Source organism: Solea senegalensis, linkage group LG7 (genome assembly GCF_019176455.1).
Source record: "Solea senegalensis isolate Sse05_10M linkage group LG7, IFAPA_SoseM_1, whole genome shotgun sequence".
Lineage (NCBI taxonomy): Eukaryota > Metazoa > Chordata > Actinopteri > Pleuronectiformes > Soleidae > Solea > Solea senegalensis.
In genome coordinates this window covers 1-20,328 of record NC_058027.1, presented here as the reverse complement: position 1 = coordinate 20,328, position 20,328 = coordinate 1, and the positions used below count along the sequence as shown (strand labels likewise).

Below are 20,328 nucleotides of genomic sequence, written 5' to 3'. Positions count from 1 at the left end.
GAGTGTCACAACAGAAACAAACACATTTGAATTAAGCCGTTGTTAAGAATCATATGTCGTGAATTATGTCACGAGGGCTGTTTCCAGTCGATTTAAAAACTGGCGGCACACTTTTTGTCCAGGTACATTTTTGAGAGCGTCGGCAACATGCGTTACCTCACCATCAACAACTGCTCGTTGGCGGATGACGCCGCGTATTGTTGTTTGGTGGGTGAGGAGAAGTGCACCACTGAGCTCTTTGTTAAAGGTAAAACAAGGTTTATTATTAATAATAACAGTAATGATGTGCAGGATTAAGATTTGTTTTTGGTATCGGATTGTCCACAGAGCCCCCTGTTGTGATTGTGAAGAACCTGGAGGATCAGATGGTCATGAATGGAGAGCGGGTGGAGCTGGAGTGTGAAGTCTCAGAGGAAGGAGCCAATGTTAAATGGTTAGACTCTCTCCCTTACACTCACATGTCATCTGTTTTTCTTTTTAATTGATGAATTTTATGCCATTGGAAAACAAAATCCAAAAATGAAGCACCAGTCAAAACCACACATTCCTATTAGGCCAACAAAAAACATTTTATTTATGAATTTACAGTCGTATGAGTTATCTATTGGTGTGATACAGTTTTTTCCCCCATCTTTTAGCCCTTAGTGCGCACAGGCACGTATCTGTGCTGCAGGTGCAGCCATGGGAACAATATAATATAATATAATATAATATAATATAATATGATATAATATAATATGATATAATATAATATAATATAATATAATATAATATAATATAATATAATTTAATAATACTGTGCTTATGTGTCACATATTCAGGTTTTAAATTTTTTTTTTTCATCTTCTTATGTGTTTTTGAGTCAAAGTTATGAGTAATTTTATATTGCATTTTTAGTAGTAATAATTGAACAGAAGTCACAAAATTGACCGAGTGAACTTGGAACTGTGAGGTATTTCCAAATTTCACAAATTCAACCCAATTTTAAACCCGACTTTAAACATTGTATAACTAGACATAGGAACAAATACATGTAAGTGATATTTATGTTTTTTTGGATTATATCTTATATATTCCAAAAATACCCAGTTCACTAATTGTGACCAGTATCAGACTGATTCAGATACTCAGTATTGTATGCTTCATACCTAAGTTCACACATATCCTAACGTTGTTGTTTCCTCAGTCGTCCTCACTGTGTTAGTTGCGCAGAAACCCAGCAGATGGCATTTGAGTTTTGTCGTGTCCTAAAAGCACGTCCTCCTTCTGACAGACTGAAGTCTCTGAAGTCTGCAAGCTGTAAATTATCACCTCGGTGAAAAGGTCATGTCAGCATTTTTAGCACGTTGTGTGTGACCTTTGTGGGAAGGAGAAAGTTGCTGCAAGTGTGTGTGGACTTTTATTAGCGTCCAAAATCTGTTCCTCTTTGTGTTTTTTTTGGTCGTATTGGAACAGAGCAATACGTGAAAGTGTAAAATTACAAATGAAGATTAGAGATTGATTTACATTAAAGAGGTGAGGGTCAAAAGAAACTACAGAAATCCATGCATGCTACCGGCGTAATCTGAGATCTAACCGTAATAAAACTATTTAGTCTACCACTTAAAGGATTGAGATTAATTAATAATTAGCTATTTTAGCCAATCTGGCAGTAGGCCTGTGTAGGAGTCTAAAATAACATGACACTGACTTTTTCACAGCTTTCAACAACCTGTCACCGTCTTTATCCAATAAATTGAGGTGACTCAGTTGTCGGTACGTGACCTAAATGTGAAGTTTCAGTCACAAGGCTTAGAATAAGTTTAGAATAAGTACTGCATATATTCTTTAGGCAAGGGCATTAATCTAAGGCGCAATACTATCAGACCTGACTGAGGGAGCGTTTGTGTGTATGCAGCAGCAGAGCTGGGGTGGGCGGAGACAAGGTTCATGTTCATTTTTGAGCCGTAGAACTCGCTTCCGAAACGCTTGGTGGAGGCCGTTACCGTTTATTTCGGACACAAGGGCGATACTTGAGTAAAAGTACAAGTATCTTACCAGAAAATGACTTTGGTAGAAGTTAAAGTCACCTTTTAGAATATTACTTGAGCAAACGTCTTAAAGTACCTGACATTTACTGTACTGAAGTGTCAAAAGTAATTTTCTGATATAAAATGAACTTAGAATTTTGTGTCATTTTGTGGAGTCTGTGGAGCTTCTAGACACACGGTGTTTTAATTCAACTAGGAGAAGAAATCTGCGGTTTATCTGCGTGAGCTTGCTAGCTCAACGGTTAGCTAACAGCTGAGAGCTGAAACCCGGAGTGTACAACACAAATGCGGAGACAGGAGACCAGAAACCCAGAGACCAGAGCCTCGGTGTCAGATACGGCAAACAATGAGCCACTTCTGCGGCTAACAGCTGAACGGCTAACTTCTGGTGCCGCTAAAAACAACTAGCGACAACAAACAGGCATTACGTCACCAACTGAACTTTTATTTTGTAGTAACGGGTAACGAAGATTCTTAAGGGAAATGTATCGGGAGTAAAAGTACACATTTTATTTTGGAAATTTAGTGGAGTAAAAGTAAAAGTTGTCAGAAATATAAATAACGAAAATAAAGTACAGATATGTGAAAATTCGACTTAAGTATTTGTACTTTGTTACATTACAACACTGGGTAAGGCGCCACCTTGTGCCTCCATGTTTCTACACTAGCTCGGAAGGACGAACCAGAGAAACAAACATTGTGCAGTTTAATTGTGCGTCATTTTGCGAATGTTTGTGCAGGGAGCGAGACGGCGTGGAGCTGACGAGAGACGAGTCCTTCAAGTACCGCTTCAAGAAAGACGGCTGCAAACATTATCTGATCATCAACGAGGCCACGAAGGACGACTGCGGCCACTACAAGGTCAAGACAAACGGCGGGGAGTCCATGGCGGAGGTCATGGTGCAGGGTGAGTGAGGCCTGTGAGTTCAGTGAGGAATACTGTGTGTGCACATTCTCATACCATGTAGCGGCGACAGTCACGTGGACGTGGCACTCATGACACGCCGTCTATTCTTAGGATATAGTGACTTGTCATTGTCGCTGTTATCCTGCCAAGGTTACTGCGGTAATTTCCACATACATGCCGGCTAAAGTTAGGAGACCTGGGCCATGTTTCACCTGAAGGTCACAGATCTGCTTGAGTGACCCTGATTCCCCTCTTTGGTTTTTGTTTGTCTTGATTTAAAGCTGCTGTCAGTGAAACACTTAAAATTAAATCAGTGCTGTCAATCACTTTAAGAAAAACCTAATTATCACACAGCTGGATGTGACTGATCATGAATAATTGCAGCTTAATTCTGGAGCGTAATGATAGGTTTTATAAAGCGTTTAAATTCAATAGCATCTTTACATTTAAAGAGATTCTCTCCTGTGAGCTATCAAGGCCATTAAAAGTACAGTAATAATAATAATTACCATGTCTGCTTCTTGGTGCCAATGTCGTCATGTCATTAATTTTTATTTACAAGTAATATTAAGATGAAATGAACCTTTAAATCTTAGATTAGAAGTAGTATTTTGGTGGATTATACCTGTAAATCTAGGGCCCTGACACTGTGACTGACAAACCAGCTGAGAGGCTCATTACTGCCACCTACCTGACTGGAGTGTAGGTGTAGACAGAGAGAGAGAGAGTGACTGACTCACAGCGAAAAAAAGAAAACATAATAACAATAAGTTGCGTTGTGTCGCTAAGCTGGCACGCTAAAAATACTTATGAAGAAGACAATTTAATGAGTCACAATAAGAGAAAGCGAGAACACAAACAAACTAGAATAGATAGCACATTATTAAAATAATAAATTATTGTGTGTACTATTATAATTACGGTGCCACTCCTATGTTTTAAGTTTGCACTAATGACTGCAGTTTCCAGTTTGCTGTGACGCCAAAGTCACTCGTGTCACTCACAGAAATACAGCAACGACCACTGCTTGTTCAACAGCAAATGTGTATTTGTAAAGTGTATTTGCTATTTCTTTTAGTCCCGCCTCTTCTTCACTCCTCATGGGCTCTCCTTTGTTCAGCAGCCATTTTGAAGTACTGTATTTTCTGAGGAAAAACACAGGCGCCGCTGATTATGTACACGTAACGATGGCTCTGTTCAGTTTGTGGAAGTCAGAACTAAACGTAAACTCATCACCTGTCAAAATGGCTGCTGTGTGAAGCGCGGGCCGTTCTGTGGCATGTTGTCCGCTCTACAGTTAGCTAACGACGGAGTTAGCTTTTCGCTAAACATGTTACATCATTCAGCCACTTATGTGTTCACGCCGCATGAGATTTTGTCGCGTTTTGTCTGACTTTGTATGTAAAGCTGTTTGCGACACAAGTTTGAGTTGCGTCTGGTGTGAACACAGCATAAAGCCTTGTTTAGACTGGAGCCCAAATCTGATTTTTAAGCATATCCAGATTGTATCTAGCTTGATTTTTGAAGAAAAAAGTTAGCAAATACAGCCGAAATCACTGACAGCCGCTTTAACCCTTTAACACCGGACGCATCGCAGATGACAAAGCTTGCGCGAGCATAATTTTGAAGCCGACGAATCAGCATCTTTGTCACCAAAGAGCAGATATTTGGAAAAACGCCTGTACATAGTTTACATTTTTGGGGCCTGTTTTTGTACATTGAGACAAAAACAAATGTTATTTTAAGAATTTGTCTTATACTGTTCAAATCTGGTGTTCATGTAACTACAGTGTTTGTTTGTTTTTCATTTTAATGTATTAAAACACTTTTTCAACATGCAGTAAATTGCAAATAACTGCCTGGTATTGGAAAAACGAGCAAAAGCACTTACACACTGCACATTCTCTGGCCCTTTTATGCTTAAAATAAACAAAAAAGACATTTTGAGGCCTAGGTGTCAAAGGGTTAATGGGTTGTTTTGTCATATCGTCTGTAATGTTACGATTATAGCATCATATACAGGATTTGGAGCTGAATACATTTTCTTAGATTGTTTGAAAAAAAAAGAATCTAACTCATCAATTTAAAGCAAAAAATGACCATGAAATCATTAGCCCGCAGAGCAGGATTCACGATGCAACAAAAACATCAACACCTATTGTAATTTAGCCCTGGATATGTATTACATATAAACGTGTGTGTGTGCGATGTACATTTCACCCCCTGGATCTCCGTCCCTGCTCTCAGTCCTGTTGAACTTGTCTGGCCTGTTAATCGAACGCTGAGCCTGCCAAGAATTACCAGCTGCCACCGAGCAGCGGGGATCGACACCTCCATCCAACACCTCCCATTATAATGCCATTCCTACCTTATTTGCCCTCCCTGGCAACAAGCCGATGTCACGCTCATGTAACCTTTACAAGGAACTCGGTGTGAATTCTCTCACTCAGAAAACAATTTCTTTGGGGTAACTTTAATAACTCCGCTGTACATTTCTTCTCCTCATATAAGGTGGCTCCTGCATCTGGTCTTCATTTCCTCCCACTTTATTTTCCACCATAAATTCAATCAGCTATTCCCCTTGTGTCTGTTGCTATGATACAACACACAATGGCTGCAAAAGATAATGAACACCTCACATTTGGGCATATTATTACCATATTATCCTCATATACAATATCTGCATCTATCCTTTATCGCATTATCCTCACACGTCACCGCATTAGCGCGTCTTTTATTTCTCCGCCCCCCCCACCTCGGAATCCTCGATTGTTCCCGGTGACGCTCCATGTTTTCTTTTCTTTTTTCTGACTGTGCAGAGAAAGAGCTGGAGGTCTACCAGAGCATCGCAGACCTCACAGTGAAGGCCAAGGATCAGGCCGTGTTCAAGTGCGAGGTGTCGGATGAGAAAGTAAGAGGGACCTGGTTCAAGAATGGCGTGGAAGTCAAGCCTGACGCCAGAGTAAATATCACACACATTGGCAGGTGAGAGAATCCTCTTGAGTGTGCATTAAATATAGTATGTTGTTTATGTTCCATGACACGCACGGTGAAGTACAGATTCCAAAACTCTTTTTTAGAATCCACAAACTGACCATTGATGATGTGAAACCAGAGGATGAGGCCGACTACACTTTCGTGCCAGACGGCCACGCTTTCAACCTCTCTGCCAAACTCAATTTCTTGGGTAACATGTGTCCTTTTTTTGTACTTGAAGGTCCAGTGTGTAGGAATTAGTGACATCTAGTGGTGAGACTCTGTCTACATAGTAAGCTCCTGCTCCTTCCTGTACGTACACAAGGCTACAAAAACAAAAAGTATATATATTTTCAAGCGACTTAAAGCTGCGGTGCGTAACTTTTAACTAATAATTGTTATAATTAATAATTATAATAAATAATGAAATATTTGTGCTCATATAAACCGCTGTGGCTTTAACAACATAATTACATCCTTAAACAGTATCTGTTTCAGTTTGTCTGTTCACACACATCTATTGTCATAGAACTATTACTATCATTTCTAAGTATCCTGATTCTGATTTTGAAGCTCATGTCACCCACTTGCGAACAGGTTGGAGTTTGACTGAAAACACAAAGAAGCATAAGTTAGTTCTACTGCTAAAAACAAACGCTCTCTCAGGCAGGTCTGATAGTATTGCTTGACAGAGCTTGTTTTCAGATCGTTTCTGTTCAAAAAGACCAAACGGAGGCAAAATAACAAAAAAATATCACCAAAAGTTATGCACCGCACATTCAATGTCCTAAATATTATACACTGGGCCTTGAAAAGCACAAACTTCAGCATTCATAGAATCCCAAGCTAACGTCGACCTTTTTTCTCGTCTTCCCAGAGGTGAAGATCGATTACGTGCCACGCCAAGGTATCCCGCGCAAATTGGGTGTTTTTATCGCGCGCAAGCACCTGATCCGGTTCCTCATTTCACCGTTTCTGTCACCATCTCATCAGATCCTCCCAAGATCCACCTGGACTGCGTGGGTCGCACTGCGGACTCAACCATCGTGGTGGTGGCGGGTAACAAACTGCGTCTGGACGTCCCAATCACCGGGGATCCGGCTCCCACTGTGGTCTGGACCAAAGGGGAGAAGGTACAACAACAACAAACGCAGTCTTACCAACGCTTAACTGTATAATTAGCAAATTTAGACAGTGTATAATACAAGCTGATTTTATCAACTAACTATTGTGAGCCATAAAACAACTTTCCTTTCATCTCCACTAACACATTATGGCTGAGACATTTAAAACTTTCTCCATGAAGCTGAATAAACTCCATTGCTTCTAACGCCTCATGTCAGCGGTGCCTCCCGGCTTTGCTGATCATCGAGTTGAGGAGAAAGAGAGGTTTTTCCGACCCTCTCGCGTCTCTTTCGGCTCTCACCGCTTTGCTCTGCTCAAACGTAGGCTAGTTCTCTAAAACCCGGCGGAGGGGAGAACGGAAAGACGGCAACCTCTTGGACCGTGAAGGACGGGAAAGTAAGTGTGCCTGTCTCACAGGAGAACGAGACATTCTGCCTTTGCTGGCGTTGCAAGCGTGTGTTTCAGAGTGTGTCCTTTCACAATAATGAAAACGAAGTAATCACAGAATTTGTAGGTTTGTCTTCTGGATGGGATGTACAAAAGTAGGCAGTGGAGGAGTCACAACCTGGAACCTTGTTAATGAAACGCCCAACCGTGTTTCTACTTGAAAAATAATGCAATCGCTTTCAACAAAATACACAGGAAGTGATTTAACAACAGCTTGACTGAAGGTTGGGAGTTGTTGCAACAACGGGCTGTAAAGGTCATGACATGACTCCAGTGGCTACTGTTGTACATGGATGATATTACTGTATGTGCTCTCTAAGGTTGCATCTGTGACACTGTGATCCATGTCAATGAGGTAAGAGCATGTTCTGGATCCTGGAGGAAACCGGGCAGTAAGTAGATGTTTAAACGCCTGTAGAGATATATAAATACACACTTCCTCTGTATATATACTTTATATCAAATTACAAAGCATATTCAAAGGTTTGGATGATTATATGATGAGATATAGATAGGCATGGCACTGTTGTCAGCCCAGTGTCTGATCATCTGCTGATTTACAGGATGATTTTAGTCTAATTATGAGTTCCTAAGTTTTTTAAGAGTTTTTCCTTTGGTGTTAATAAAAAAATGGGTTCAAAATGTCATTAATGAAGCACAGCATCAAAACATAGAACAAGTGGATGGCTGAATACTGTTTGAATGACATCAGAATCAGCAGTGATGAGAACATGGAAACAGCTGGAGCCTGCAGTGGCTTTTTATCTCCCACTCTCTGTTAACTCTACCTTCCATCTGTGGTTTGATTTAAGTGGGGGAAACAATGAAAAGCCCACAGGTTAAGAAACAGATCAGTAAGTGAGTTAAGTCTGTATATTTGTCCCTGTCAGTCTGTCTGCGAGTCTTTTCTCTCTTTAGTCCTCATGGAGGCTCAAACTGAAGACCCCAAAAAAGCACAACTGAGCAGGTTAAACCCCGTAAATCCCCCGCGTGGTGCCGCGCCCTGGTCGACCACAACAATATACAACACAGAACTAGTCCTAAGCACTTAAGCTGCAATAAAGAGAACTGAAATTCGCATTCTCGTTTTCCTGTAACTGCCCTTTGCCTTTGAAGCTACTTGGAAAAACGTAACCTCTGGGGGCAGAGGACACTCAGTGTGAATATTCTGTCCGACTGACTCCATGATGTGGAGACCAGAACCACATGCCTGGTCCTGCTTCTGCATGGTGGCATCTGGAGTTGTGTGTCCAAGTGTGGCATGATATTCGTGTACCTCATCTGGGGTCATATCAACACTCAGTGACAGGAGAGTTACCAACGCAGGGACCCAGTAACTCTCCTTGGCTCCGCGTAGGTGATCACAGAAGGAGACGGGAGGGTCCACGTTGAAACCACCAAGGGCCACTGTATCTTCACCATCGAGGGGACCGAGAGGCAGGACGAGGGAGGCTACTCCGTCGTGGTGCGAAACCCCGCGGGCGAGGACACCGCAGACATCCACGTGAAAGTTGTCGGTAAGACAGTATGTCAAACTCAAATGACCTGGGGGGCCAATGAGCATCTAGTCTGGTCAAGAGGGGGCCGGTCTAGAGGAAAAAAAGAGCTATTCAGTAGTGGGTGGGGAAATATACAATATTCATTATAATATTAGACAGAATTGCAAAGTAAAAGTGCTTGTTTTGTTCTAAAATGATGTATACTTGACAACAAAAACACATTTATGATGCACAAAAACGGAGAAATAAATATAAAATAATAAATATATATGTAATTTAATGTTGAGTGTAATACATTTAATCAAGCAATGATTACAACCAAATGTCTTATAACTATCATAATAATAATATTGCTAGCAAATACATATAGTCTTATATTCTGTCTATATTCAATTGGAGGGCCGCCAGTTTGACACCCCTGATCCATGCCAGGCGTGGTCAGGTTTAACTTTATATAGTCAGGAAGTTAAACAATGAATGTTTTTTTTTTTAACTTTCCAGATGTTCCAGATCCTCCCCAAGCTCCCAGAATCCTCAGTGGCAGAGGACTCCTGTGTCGTCCAATGGGATCCTCCTCTGTTTGACGGTGGACAGCCAGTCATTGGTAAAGACGAGGGCCGGGGATGTGATTGTGTCATAATTCAGTTATATCTCAATTAGGGCTGCAACTAACGATTATTTTGATAATCGATTAATCTGTCGATCATTTTTCGATAAAATGAACTTACTACAAACCTTTTTTTGTGATCAAATTTTTACTTAGAAAAAAGCCAGTACATTTTAATAAAAAAAATACAGCTTTTGAGCTTTTAAATGAATCAGCATCAAATGAAACTGTAAAAAAATGCCTTGAAAATCCAAAATCCGTCACCAAGCTGGAAAAAATATCAAGTTTTCCTTCCCCCACGTCTAATAAAACCACTTTTTTAAAAATCCTTTACTAACTGTGACAAGGTGAAGTTGATGATCTGTTTCCATGTGAACTCTTTCCAGGCTACGTGCTGGAACGGAAGAAGACAAAGAGCTACAGGTGGATGAGGCTGAACTTTGACCCGTACCCAGACACCACCTATGAAGCCAAGAGGATGATTGAAGGCATTCCGTATGAGATGCGAGTCTATGCCGTCAACAGCATCGGCATGTCCCGGAACAGTCCCGCCTCACAGCCGTTTGTGCCAATGGGTGAGTCTTTACCTGCTCTCGTCCACATGTAAAAATACACACAGTTTCCCCAGACCTGGTGATGATGTCTGGCATGTCCATGTCTGACGTGTGGTTGGGTCTAAAATTTCCCGTGGCTCACACAGGGCCCCGGTTGACTTGAGGTCGTGACTCGACCGGGTCATGTTTGCTGTAATCCAAGCTGTCTGTGGATTGTTTTAATGTCACACGTGTGTCGGTTGCACGTACAGAACATGATCCATGGGACACACAGTACAGTACAGACAGACAGACAGACAGACAAAGCAGATCTATGCAGCGCTAGCCGCCTCGCCAAATTAACGTTCCGTAGGACTGGAAGTTTAACAATCCGGACGAATGAATAAGCGCTAGTGATGGAGAGGTCTTTTTTGGCGCGGTTCAGCTTCTACAAAAGTGGTGTTACTATGACATTTAGAAATGGTAAATAAAGGAATACTTTAAGCATTTAGCTTTGTATTACTAGAATAGGGGGAAGTATTTTTGAAAAAGTGTGCTCTCCAACCTCAGTGTCCACATTCTGTTCTTTGTTCTGTTAGCGTAACTGTTAGCAAAGATGGCGGACACTGTTTACATTCTGGGAATGAGGTCCCGCCCCCCCCTAAAAGTGCGGAATTAGCGTTGCAGTTTCAAGCCGCGGACCACTGGTGAGCATGTAACATAAAAGAGAATGAAGATATTTCTCGACTCAGGGGAAACTGAGATTGGGAAGCACACTTTTTCAAAAATACTACCCCTATTCTGTTAATACAGAGCTAAATGCTAATCAGTGAAGTATTCCTTTAACCGTTCTGAACACAGAGCATTTCGACTGCTTTTTTCCATTACTATGTATAATCATACAGTATATACAGAGGCTATAAGAATATGCAACATATAGAGTGTCTTATATCCTGTTTTTCAGCACATCCTGTTTAAAGGCAATCTGATGAAAAAAAAAAAGACATAAACACGCCTGAGCAAAAAGTACTAAAAATGTAGAGCTGCAACTAACGATTATTTTCATAATCGATTATTTTCTCGATGAATCGCTTGGTCCATAAAATATCAGAAAACCTTAAAAAATGTTGAACGATGTTCGTCAAACCTGGAAATGATGATGTTCTCAAATGTCTTGTTTTGTCCACAAACCAAAATGATTCACTTTTAATGATTTCTTTGTTGTCCAGAGGGAAGAAATGCAGAAAATATTCACATTTAAGAAGATTAAACAGTCGTAAATTTTGTAATCATGAAAAAAGCTTCAAACTGATGAATTGAGTATCAAAATAGTTGTCGATTCATTTAGTAATAATCGATGAATTGTTTCAGCTCTATAAAAATGTTTAAAATCGGATTGAATTTGAATTATTTAAAGCCTGAATGTGTCTTTAATTGCGTTACCGTGGACCTGCCCTTTGATACCCACCTCCCACTAGATTGTCACTGTCATTTTCAAATGATCTACTCTGATGCTGTTTAAATCATCCTCGTCACATTCATATTGCACAAAGAAAAACGATCCTCGTGGACCTAAAAGGTTATAACGGGGGCGTCAGCGGTGGGTGGGGACAGTTGCGGTGTTCTTAACAGGTGTCATAATGTAATGGACGTCACTTTTTGATATGTGTGCTAATGTAATGTAAATGGATACAGTGGAAAACTAATAGAGAGAAGCAGTGAGGCTGAGGTGGAGCACGCTTTCATCCTTTGCACCTCCGTTCTCCATGTCAAGGTCCCGGTGGCTGAGAAAGTGCCCCACCTACTGGATTATTGTTGTCTTCATTCCATGCATTCTTTGCTGTGATACAGTAAATACACTTGACCCGACATATTAGAACCGACCATAGAAACGTGAGGATGTCCGTTTTCCACAATAACTTATTTTCATCATCGATGCGTCCGTCAAATTATTGTTGTGGATCCTGAAAATGTGGAAAATTGTTGATGTGTGTTGTTCTCCCCAAACCTCATCATGATGATGTTCTTGAACGCCTCGTTTTAAATGATTTCTTTGTCTTACGGAGCAAAGAAAACATAAATGATTCACTTTTAAGAAGCAGAAAAATCAGAAAACATTATTATTATTATTATTACAATAAAAAAACCTAAAACCGATTAATCAATGATCAGAATAACTGATGATTAATTTAGTAATTGATTCATTAATAATCAATTAAACAAATAAGAGTTGCATTTTCTACTTTCTCAAATTCTCAAAATTTGGCTTGTTTTTCTACATAATTATTTCTGATTTATGCTCGATTTAATGGTAACAACATGGATGCTTGTATACTGGGAGATTGTCCTGTCTTTCGACTTTACGACTTCACGCAGGCACCTGAGGACTTTGCGGTTGTTCTCGCGAGAGTTCGAAGTATCTCGATAATTCAGAAATAAATTTACTCGGAAAAACGGGAACAAAAATTACTCCGAAAAACTGGAAAAAAAAAGTTTTAAATGAATGTGCTTCCGTAGATAATAAATTCACTGAGGCCCTTCAAACCTAGGATAGAAAATTAAATAAAGGAAACTTTGAATAAATTAAATGTATAGGGTGCTAGCCAACTGTCAGCCATTGTCTTTTTGCAGTGTACATTATATAGGACACTAATTACAAAAAAAGAATGTTCTATATATAGTTTAGTGAGACGGCGTTGTAACAGTGTCTGACATGACAGTGGCTTCCAGTCCATCACAAGCACTTTTACAACCATCTGATCCTCGCATTGTTGATTTAAGAAGGAACATCATTGCGTCCAGATGGCCACTCGCGAACAAAACAACAGATTAGAGGGAAGCTATCCATGGCATCCCTCTCTATAAATAATGACTTGGAAGTGCTGGGATCTGCTGGGATCAACTGCTTAACACGGCAGAGTTCACGCTTCTGCCGGGAGCTGCTGCTGCCGCCCAAGAATTGTTACGACGACAACAAAGACTGTTGGAAGAGGACGATAGAGAGCGTGAGAGAGAATCACAGCGAAGGTTAGAGGAAGGCATTTGGCAGCAGACGTGGACTCAGACACACAGCCAGCTTGAATCAGCAGCAAAATAAGGAAGAATGACAAAGCCTAAGCTTCCAAAGACGGCTCAGAAGAAACCAGTGGAAGCAGCAGGAGAGAGACCAGCTGCTCCAGAGGAGGCGCCAGCGGAGGGGAAAGCTGCAGAGCCGGAGACGGAGGCGCCTCCGGCTGAAGCAGCAGCAGACGAGCCTGCAGACGAGCCTGCAGACGAGCCTGCAGACGCGGCTCCTGCAGCTCCAGCTGAGCACGAGACGCCACCAGCAGAAGTTTGTGAAAATGCAGTGGAGGGCGAGAAACCGCTGTGTGAGTCTGCTCCTGCTGCTGGACCAGAACCAGAACCAGAGCCACAACCATTCCACAGTGGGTATTATTTTGAGGTGTCGGACCATCATGTAGGCTTAAGAAATAGAATTGGTTGAATTCAATGTTTTTATGCCATTGTGCCGCAATAATTATTGATATCAAATGATTTTTGGACACTTCATTCAACTAAATTTGGGTGTTTGAAAACACATCTGAATAAGATCTACAGCTTGAATCCAGACTAACTGTATAAATAATCCCCTGCTGCATTGATTTTCTACACCTGTGGAATATGACCTCTTGACCTTGACCTCTGTCACAATCATATTCCTCTCCACTATACTTGTGTTGTCCTTGTCCTGTCAACGAGTCAAAAACCTAAATATATGGTGGTCTAAATGTTACCTGTGCCCTTCAGAGGATTCTTCCCTTTTCTTCTTGTAACGCAGTAAAATCTGAAGTATTCTGTGCTGCACAGTGAAAATTGGATCAGTATTTGTACTGATTTAATAAGATTTTATTTGGGGAATTGTTTTAATTTTATACATTTGATCAGTCTATGGTCCATTCCTAAACATTTAGTGTATTTTTGCATTAAAAAACCTGAATTCAGACCCAGCACATCTGAAATATTGTACTGTACATACGTTTTTAAAAGGGGGAAAAGTTTATTTACGGATTAAAAGTAAATGGAAGGCAACGGATAAACAGATAAAAAAGGATAAAGCAAATAAAGGCTGATGTTTAACGATGTTGTTACTGAAGCATCACTCCAGTGCAGGAGAGGAAATCACGAAGTACATGAAAAAGCAAATTTTACGACAATAGATGGATACAGTAACTTTTTATGAATACAATACAGTAGACGAGTTTCCTGGAAGATTTAACGGCGTTAAAGGGTTAAAAAAGCATTTCTGTAATTTTTCAGCTTCTTAAATGTAAATATTTTCAAATTTCTTTCATTTTTCAGCTTCTTAAATGTGAATATTTTCTACTTTGTAATTTCTCAGCTTCTAAAATTGAAAATGTTCAATTTTCTGTCATTTTTCAGCTCCTTAAATGTGAATATTTTCAAATTTCTGTCATTTTTCAGCTTCTAAAATGCAAATATTTTCACATTTCTGTGAATATTTTACGAGCAAAAATATGCGACGGTTTGTGCTATCGGAAAAATTCCAAAGCCAACGTGGTTGTGTCTTTTTTTGGACATTGAGAAAAAACTTAAATATGTTTATACTGTTCAAATTTCAAATATAATGCGCAAAATCTGGTGTTCATGTACAACTGCAGTGTTTTTCTTCATTTTAAACCGTCAATTCACTACTTTAACATACAGTAAATTGTAAATAACTGCCAGATATTGAGTCCAGACATGACATTTTGAGGCTAACGTGTTTAAGTGTTAAACAGCACACCTGTTGCATGATGGGATTGTGTGATGTCAGATACCAGAACTGTATAGAAACAGATATAAATATGCAGTTTGTCGGTTTCGTCGATTACAATTTGTGATACATTTTAATGGAAAGCAGGCTCCACGCTGCTCAGACTTCATTCCATATCCATTATCTTACTGACAAATAGCTAATTCTCCTGGCCTCTGCCTTTATTTCCAGCCCCGACAAGTGAGCCGCTCGGACTGTGCGTGGACGACATCAACGACACTTCCATCTCGCTGAAGTGGCGGCGGCCTGAGCGGATCGGCTCCTGTGAGCTCCAGGGATATGGGGTGGAGTACTGCAAGGAGGGAAGTAAGTGCTGGAGCCCGGCCTCTGCTTTGCTTTTGATAAGAAAGTACTTTCGTGTCATGTTTTTTATAGTCTTATATAAGATTTTTATATGGAAAAGCGCCATAATTCTCACATGCTGCTTTGTAATTGCTGTATAAGTTAGTGTAGAGCATGTGGTATTGATCTGATCAACATCTAATCAAATGAATACCAAAACAGATCAGATCAGATGAACTTTTAACACAGCGTGTTGTGGTCACAGCGGATGAGTGGATCCCAGCCATTCAGGGTCTGACTGAGAGGACGTCGCTGGTCGTCAGGGGCCTCAACACCGGGGACAAGTTGCACTTCCGCGTGCGGGCCTACAACATGGCGGGACCCAGTCCCCCCTCCACTCTGGATCAAGCCGTCACCATCAGAGAGATCATGCGTGAGTAGATGTGGACAAATGCCCTTTGACAACATCTGGTTCAAGGCTTCAAAATCAATCTTTCCAGCCCAAGACATTGGAATTTGATTCTTTTTTTTTCCCCCTCAGAACGTCCAAAGATTTTCATCCCCAGAAATCTCCGCCAGACTCTCATCAAGAAAGTTGGCGACACTGTCAACATCATGATTCCCTTCCAGGTGCTGTATCATGGGCTTCTCCAGTCCTGGTCCTGGGGACACACCTGGAGTGCTGAAGTAACACCGTTCTCTTGTCTTCTCCGGTCACGCAGGGAAAGCCCAGGCCACAGGTCACGTGGAGCAAAGACGGCGAGCCTCTAAACCCTTCCTACGCCAGCGTGAGAAACAGCGACGTAGACACCATCCTCTTCATTCGCAGGACGGACAGACAGCACTCAGGGAAGTACGATCTAAAGGTCCAGATTGAGAACGTGGAGGACACGGCGTGTGTCAACCTGCAGATTGTCGGTAAGCGGGACTGAATGTAGCTGGATTCGCGTCAGTTACGTCATCATAGCGTAACAGAAATCATGTCTCCTGTGCAGATCTGCCAGGACCTCCTCTGAATCTGAAGATCATGGATATCTGGGGCTTCAACGTGGCCCTTGAGTGGAAGCCACCAACGGATGATGGTAACTGTGAAATCACTGGTTACACCGTTCAGAAAGCTGACAAGAAAACCATGGTGAGATACCCTCTAATTAAGTTAGATTCTAATGTTGGTATACAAGTATAAACTCCTAAACCACTTTCGAAAAGTGTTGAATTTACAAAATCAAACAAATAACAGCGCCAGCATTCTAACTTTGTTCATCTATGCTTGTGTCACTGGTACACGCTTTAGTCACCTTCTTGTCCAACCAGCACGCGGCTTTTTGTCCCAGACTCCTCCCTCTTTTATAGAGGGGTGTGTTTCCATGTCCCCTTTCACGTTCCACAGCTGCAAATCGGTGTCAAATTCACTACCAGACCACACCCTCCTGCACTGCTCCCCACTTCCCCACCCTCTTCCTCTCACTCACTCAGCTCTCGACCCACTTCTTGGTATTTTTTCAAATTCAGGCATTGGAAGACGGGGTTTAGTTACCCTTGAATGAAATACATTTTTAATTGTATTCAATTTACTACTGTAAATTTTACTGTATTCATGAAGTATTTTTTTTATGCAACCATTGTTTCTCCGTTTTAAAATACATATACCTTCCTCTGTGGGTGTTTTTTATATATACTACTACTACAAAACAATCCTGACCTCCAATTACCTTGAGTGTTCGCAATGAGATCAGGGTCTCAGACAGGCCGTGAATCCTTCACAACTGGCAGCTCAATTAGGTAAATTAGCCATGAGTTGCAAAATAGTGATTGGATTATTGTTATTGGGTGAACCAGGCTTAAGAAGGGAAAGCAACAATGTAATTGGCTGATTCATCTCATGGTGAAATCGGAAAAATTGAAGCCAGAGTGGGAGAAGGAGAGAGGAAATCTTGGAAACTGAACTTCTCCACGTCACAATTACGATGCATTTCATCAACTGCTTGTAAGTCCATTCTTGTGCCTTTCAGTGTTAGACATATTGACACAGGGATGATTTTGTGGCCTAAAGCTGGTCTCAAGTCAGGTCAAGGTTACAGGGAACCAAGTGGAAAAAACCTGTGACATCCAGAGGTGAGGTCCCCGCAGAGGAAGCTAATGGTCACTGTGTCATTGTAGCGTTTCTTGCTACTTGAAACAGATCCATCGCCGGTCTTTAGTGTTCCTTGTGACAGCCACCATCTGAACCTCCCCTCTCTGTTAACACAAGTGTGTGAGTCTGTACGTGTGGGAGGATGAATGCTGCATGGACACACAGGGATATTTTCGCCTCCCCGGTGACACGTATACTGTAATCAGCCAATGCTGAGCACACATTCTCTTATGTGGGGCAGGAGTGATACATTATGAGCTTGTTGGCAAGAGCTCCAGCTGTCACCGTCCTCCGCCGTGAGCTGCCAGGAACAAAGTCGAACAGGAATGTCCTAATCTTATCCTTTGTAGCCTTGACCTGGTCTGGATCGTCTGCGCAGTGACGCGTGGGCCCTTGTTCTCCTGCCCAGCTCGGCTGACGGTTCGAGTTTCACCGTGGGCATTATTAGATCAAATTAATTTCATTTGCATCTCTTTATAGCAAGCTTAGGGCCGTTTGTTATCATGTTACCAGTGACAATGCACTGTGTACCTGTTAAGATGTTACCAATAACAATGCCGAGCGCACATGCACTTTAAATTCCACACATATTCAGTTTCATACTCGTGCATAGACACTAAATAAAACATGAATAGTTGCACAAGTCTGTCTGCTTCAGGAGGATTATAATGGTATTTTTGGAATTAAATGGTCAGGTCATCCTCACAGGATGTCATTTGTCATATTTTAATCAGCAAATATAATTCAGTTAAGATCGTGTTCATATTTATTGCATCACATTGCTTAACGCACCTTGTCCATCATTTCATCCATTAGCAATGTCTCTCGTCCCACGCTGGGAAGATAGTCTGCAAATGACAGGGCTGACATCTTGACAAACGTATTAACAGAAATTTAGAGTTACTAATTAATCTAACCTGCATGTGTTTGGACTCTAGGGGGCGTTGGAGTACCTGGGGTAAATTTCTGACTGTCTGACAAGGACACAACTTTACAGAACTGTTGGGAAAGTTCTCTAAACCTGGAAAAACTGTAGTTCCACAAACTTCACCACATGGTGTTTTGAAGGCGGGAACTTTCTCCGCTCAATGAGATCCACAAACCTGAAACTCATAAGCCCATGTAGAACCAGTTAATCTGTGGATCTGATCCTCAGGGTTCCCACGGGTCCTTGAAATCCATCAAAGTTCATGAATTTTGTCGTTGAAAGTGCAAATTCCAACATCTCTGGTTCACCAAAGAAAATGAAAACGACTGACATGAACCAAGAAGGACAATCACTAAAATTAATAAAAGTGAACACCATGGGCAAAGTTGCCCTCCCATCTTAAGCTGTGTCTGCACATTTAGTCCTTGAATTTGAGTTAATTGGTCCTGAAAAGTCTTTGAATTTGGTGTCATCCAAGGTATGGGAACCCTCCTGTTCCGTTCATGTATCACACAGTCGTTAAAGGTCTGGTCAGTTATTTATATTTATAGAGTGCCTTTCTACTTTTGATTACCACTACAGTTTTCACCCATTCACTCTTTCACCACCTTTTCTATCTTACATCCATCATACCACATTCACACGCCGGGGTCAAATGTCATACCAAGTAAACTAGCGGAGCCTGGGATCAAACCCTGTCCCCCTTGGAAGATGATGACCCTTCGCTACCATTGATCCAAGGCCATCCCAGGATGTTTTAAACAGTATAACTGACTGTTACTGTCACTTGATTGTTCCTACTGGCTTCACGACTGGAATTGCAAACGCGAACATAAACAAATGGCACCAAAGTTCCTTGGAGGAGGATAATGTTACGGTTAATGCTAACAGCTATGCTAACAGTTCACCAGGTCTTACATTCCCTCTGATGCCAACTGGAACAGGAGTAAATGCCAATTAAACTATTCCCACTGATAGAAAAGCCTGTTTAACTCAAATTCTACATACATTCTTTTGTGATTCATATGAAGGAGTGGTTCACAGTCTGCGATCAGTACAGGCGAACCAACTGCATTGCCTCTGACCTCATCATGGGGAATGAGTATGTCTTCCGGGTCTTTGCCATGAACCTGGTGGGTCTCAGCCCTGAGGCGTGCAACACCAAGGACAGTGCTTACATCCAGAAAACAGGTGAGCTCTGACCGCAAGCTATTACTGTACACGTGACATGTAAGCGCAGCTGCTGTATGGAAAATTGTGAGAGTGCATCCTAATTGCTCTCTGTCTCCTCAGGGATGGCGTACAAGCCGCCGTCCTATAAGGACCACGACTTTGCAGAGGCTCCCAAGTTCACGCATCCTTTAGTGAGCCGTTCTGTCATAGCAGGATACAATGCCACCCTCAGCTGCTCGGTCAGAGGCATACCAAAGGTCAGTACGTTCATGACACAAAAGTTCTCTTCACCATCTCTTGCTGATCCTTGCCGGGCTTTTGCGCTCATGTGGACAGAATAAAGTTCATTTGCGCCTGTATCAGATTATATTATCACTCCACTGTATGCAGGATTTTATTTTGGCCTTTCAAAATGGCCACTGACATTAAATCATCCACCTGCTTTTGGAAGTAAAGTCTTTGGTTATTTTCAAGAAGTTACGCAGTTTTGACCATATTTTTGTGTGTATTTCTAGATGTTTTACATTAGCAAGAAAGGGAAAAAGGAGAAAAACGACCTCAAGTGGACATTTTCAAAATGTCATGGGCAAAATTTGTTTTTATTTCTAAAATGAACATAGTTATAAGCAAAACATTTTGGACGACATACTATACTATGACTTTTTTCACTGATTTTGGACGACATACCATACTATGACTTTTTCGACCGATTGCGGATGACATACTATACTATGACTTTTTTGACGGATTTTCCGGGAAATATCATACTATACATGACTTTTGATTGATTGACTTACATACTATACTATGACTTTTTCAACCCATTTGACCTATTACACTATACTATGACTTTTGACTGATTTTGGATCTACAT

The 20,328-nt window shown here is 41.2% G+C and overlaps 1 protein-coding gene across 1 annotated transcript in view; it reads left to right on the top strand.

Moving 5' to 3' along the window:
• mybpc3 (myosin binding protein C3) overlaps positions 1 to 19,795 on the top strand; it is a 34,537-nt gene extending 14,742 nt beyond the window's left edge. Inside the window, 19 exon segments of the mRNA XM_044030775.1 lie at positions 123 to 247; positions 328 to 433; positions 2,771 to 2,937; positions 5,757 to 5,922; positions 6,018 to 6,124; positions 6,791 to 6,820; positions 6,907 to 7,046; positions 7,363 to 7,434; positions 8,843 to 9,002; positions 9,486 to 9,501; positions 9,503 to 9,588; positions 9,978 to 10,166; positions 15,109 to 15,243; positions 15,485 to 15,652; positions 15,761 to 15,849; positions 15,942 to 16,137; positions 16,215 to 16,354; positions 19,313 to 19,472; positions 19,575 to 19,795. Of these exon segments, the coding sequence (XP_043886710.1) occupies positions 123 to 247; positions 328 to 433; positions 2,771 to 2,937; positions 5,757 to 5,922; positions 6,018 to 6,124; positions 6,791 to 6,820; positions 6,907 to 7,046; positions 7,363 to 7,434; positions 8,843 to 9,002; positions 9,486 to 9,501; positions 9,503 to 9,588; positions 9,978 to 10,166; positions 15,109 to 15,243; positions 15,485 to 15,652; positions 15,761 to 15,849; positions 15,942 to 16,137; positions 16,215 to 16,354; positions 19,313 to 19,472; positions 19,575 to 19,795 (2,473 nt within the window).
• Positions 19,796 to 20,328: the final 533 nt, after the last annotated feature.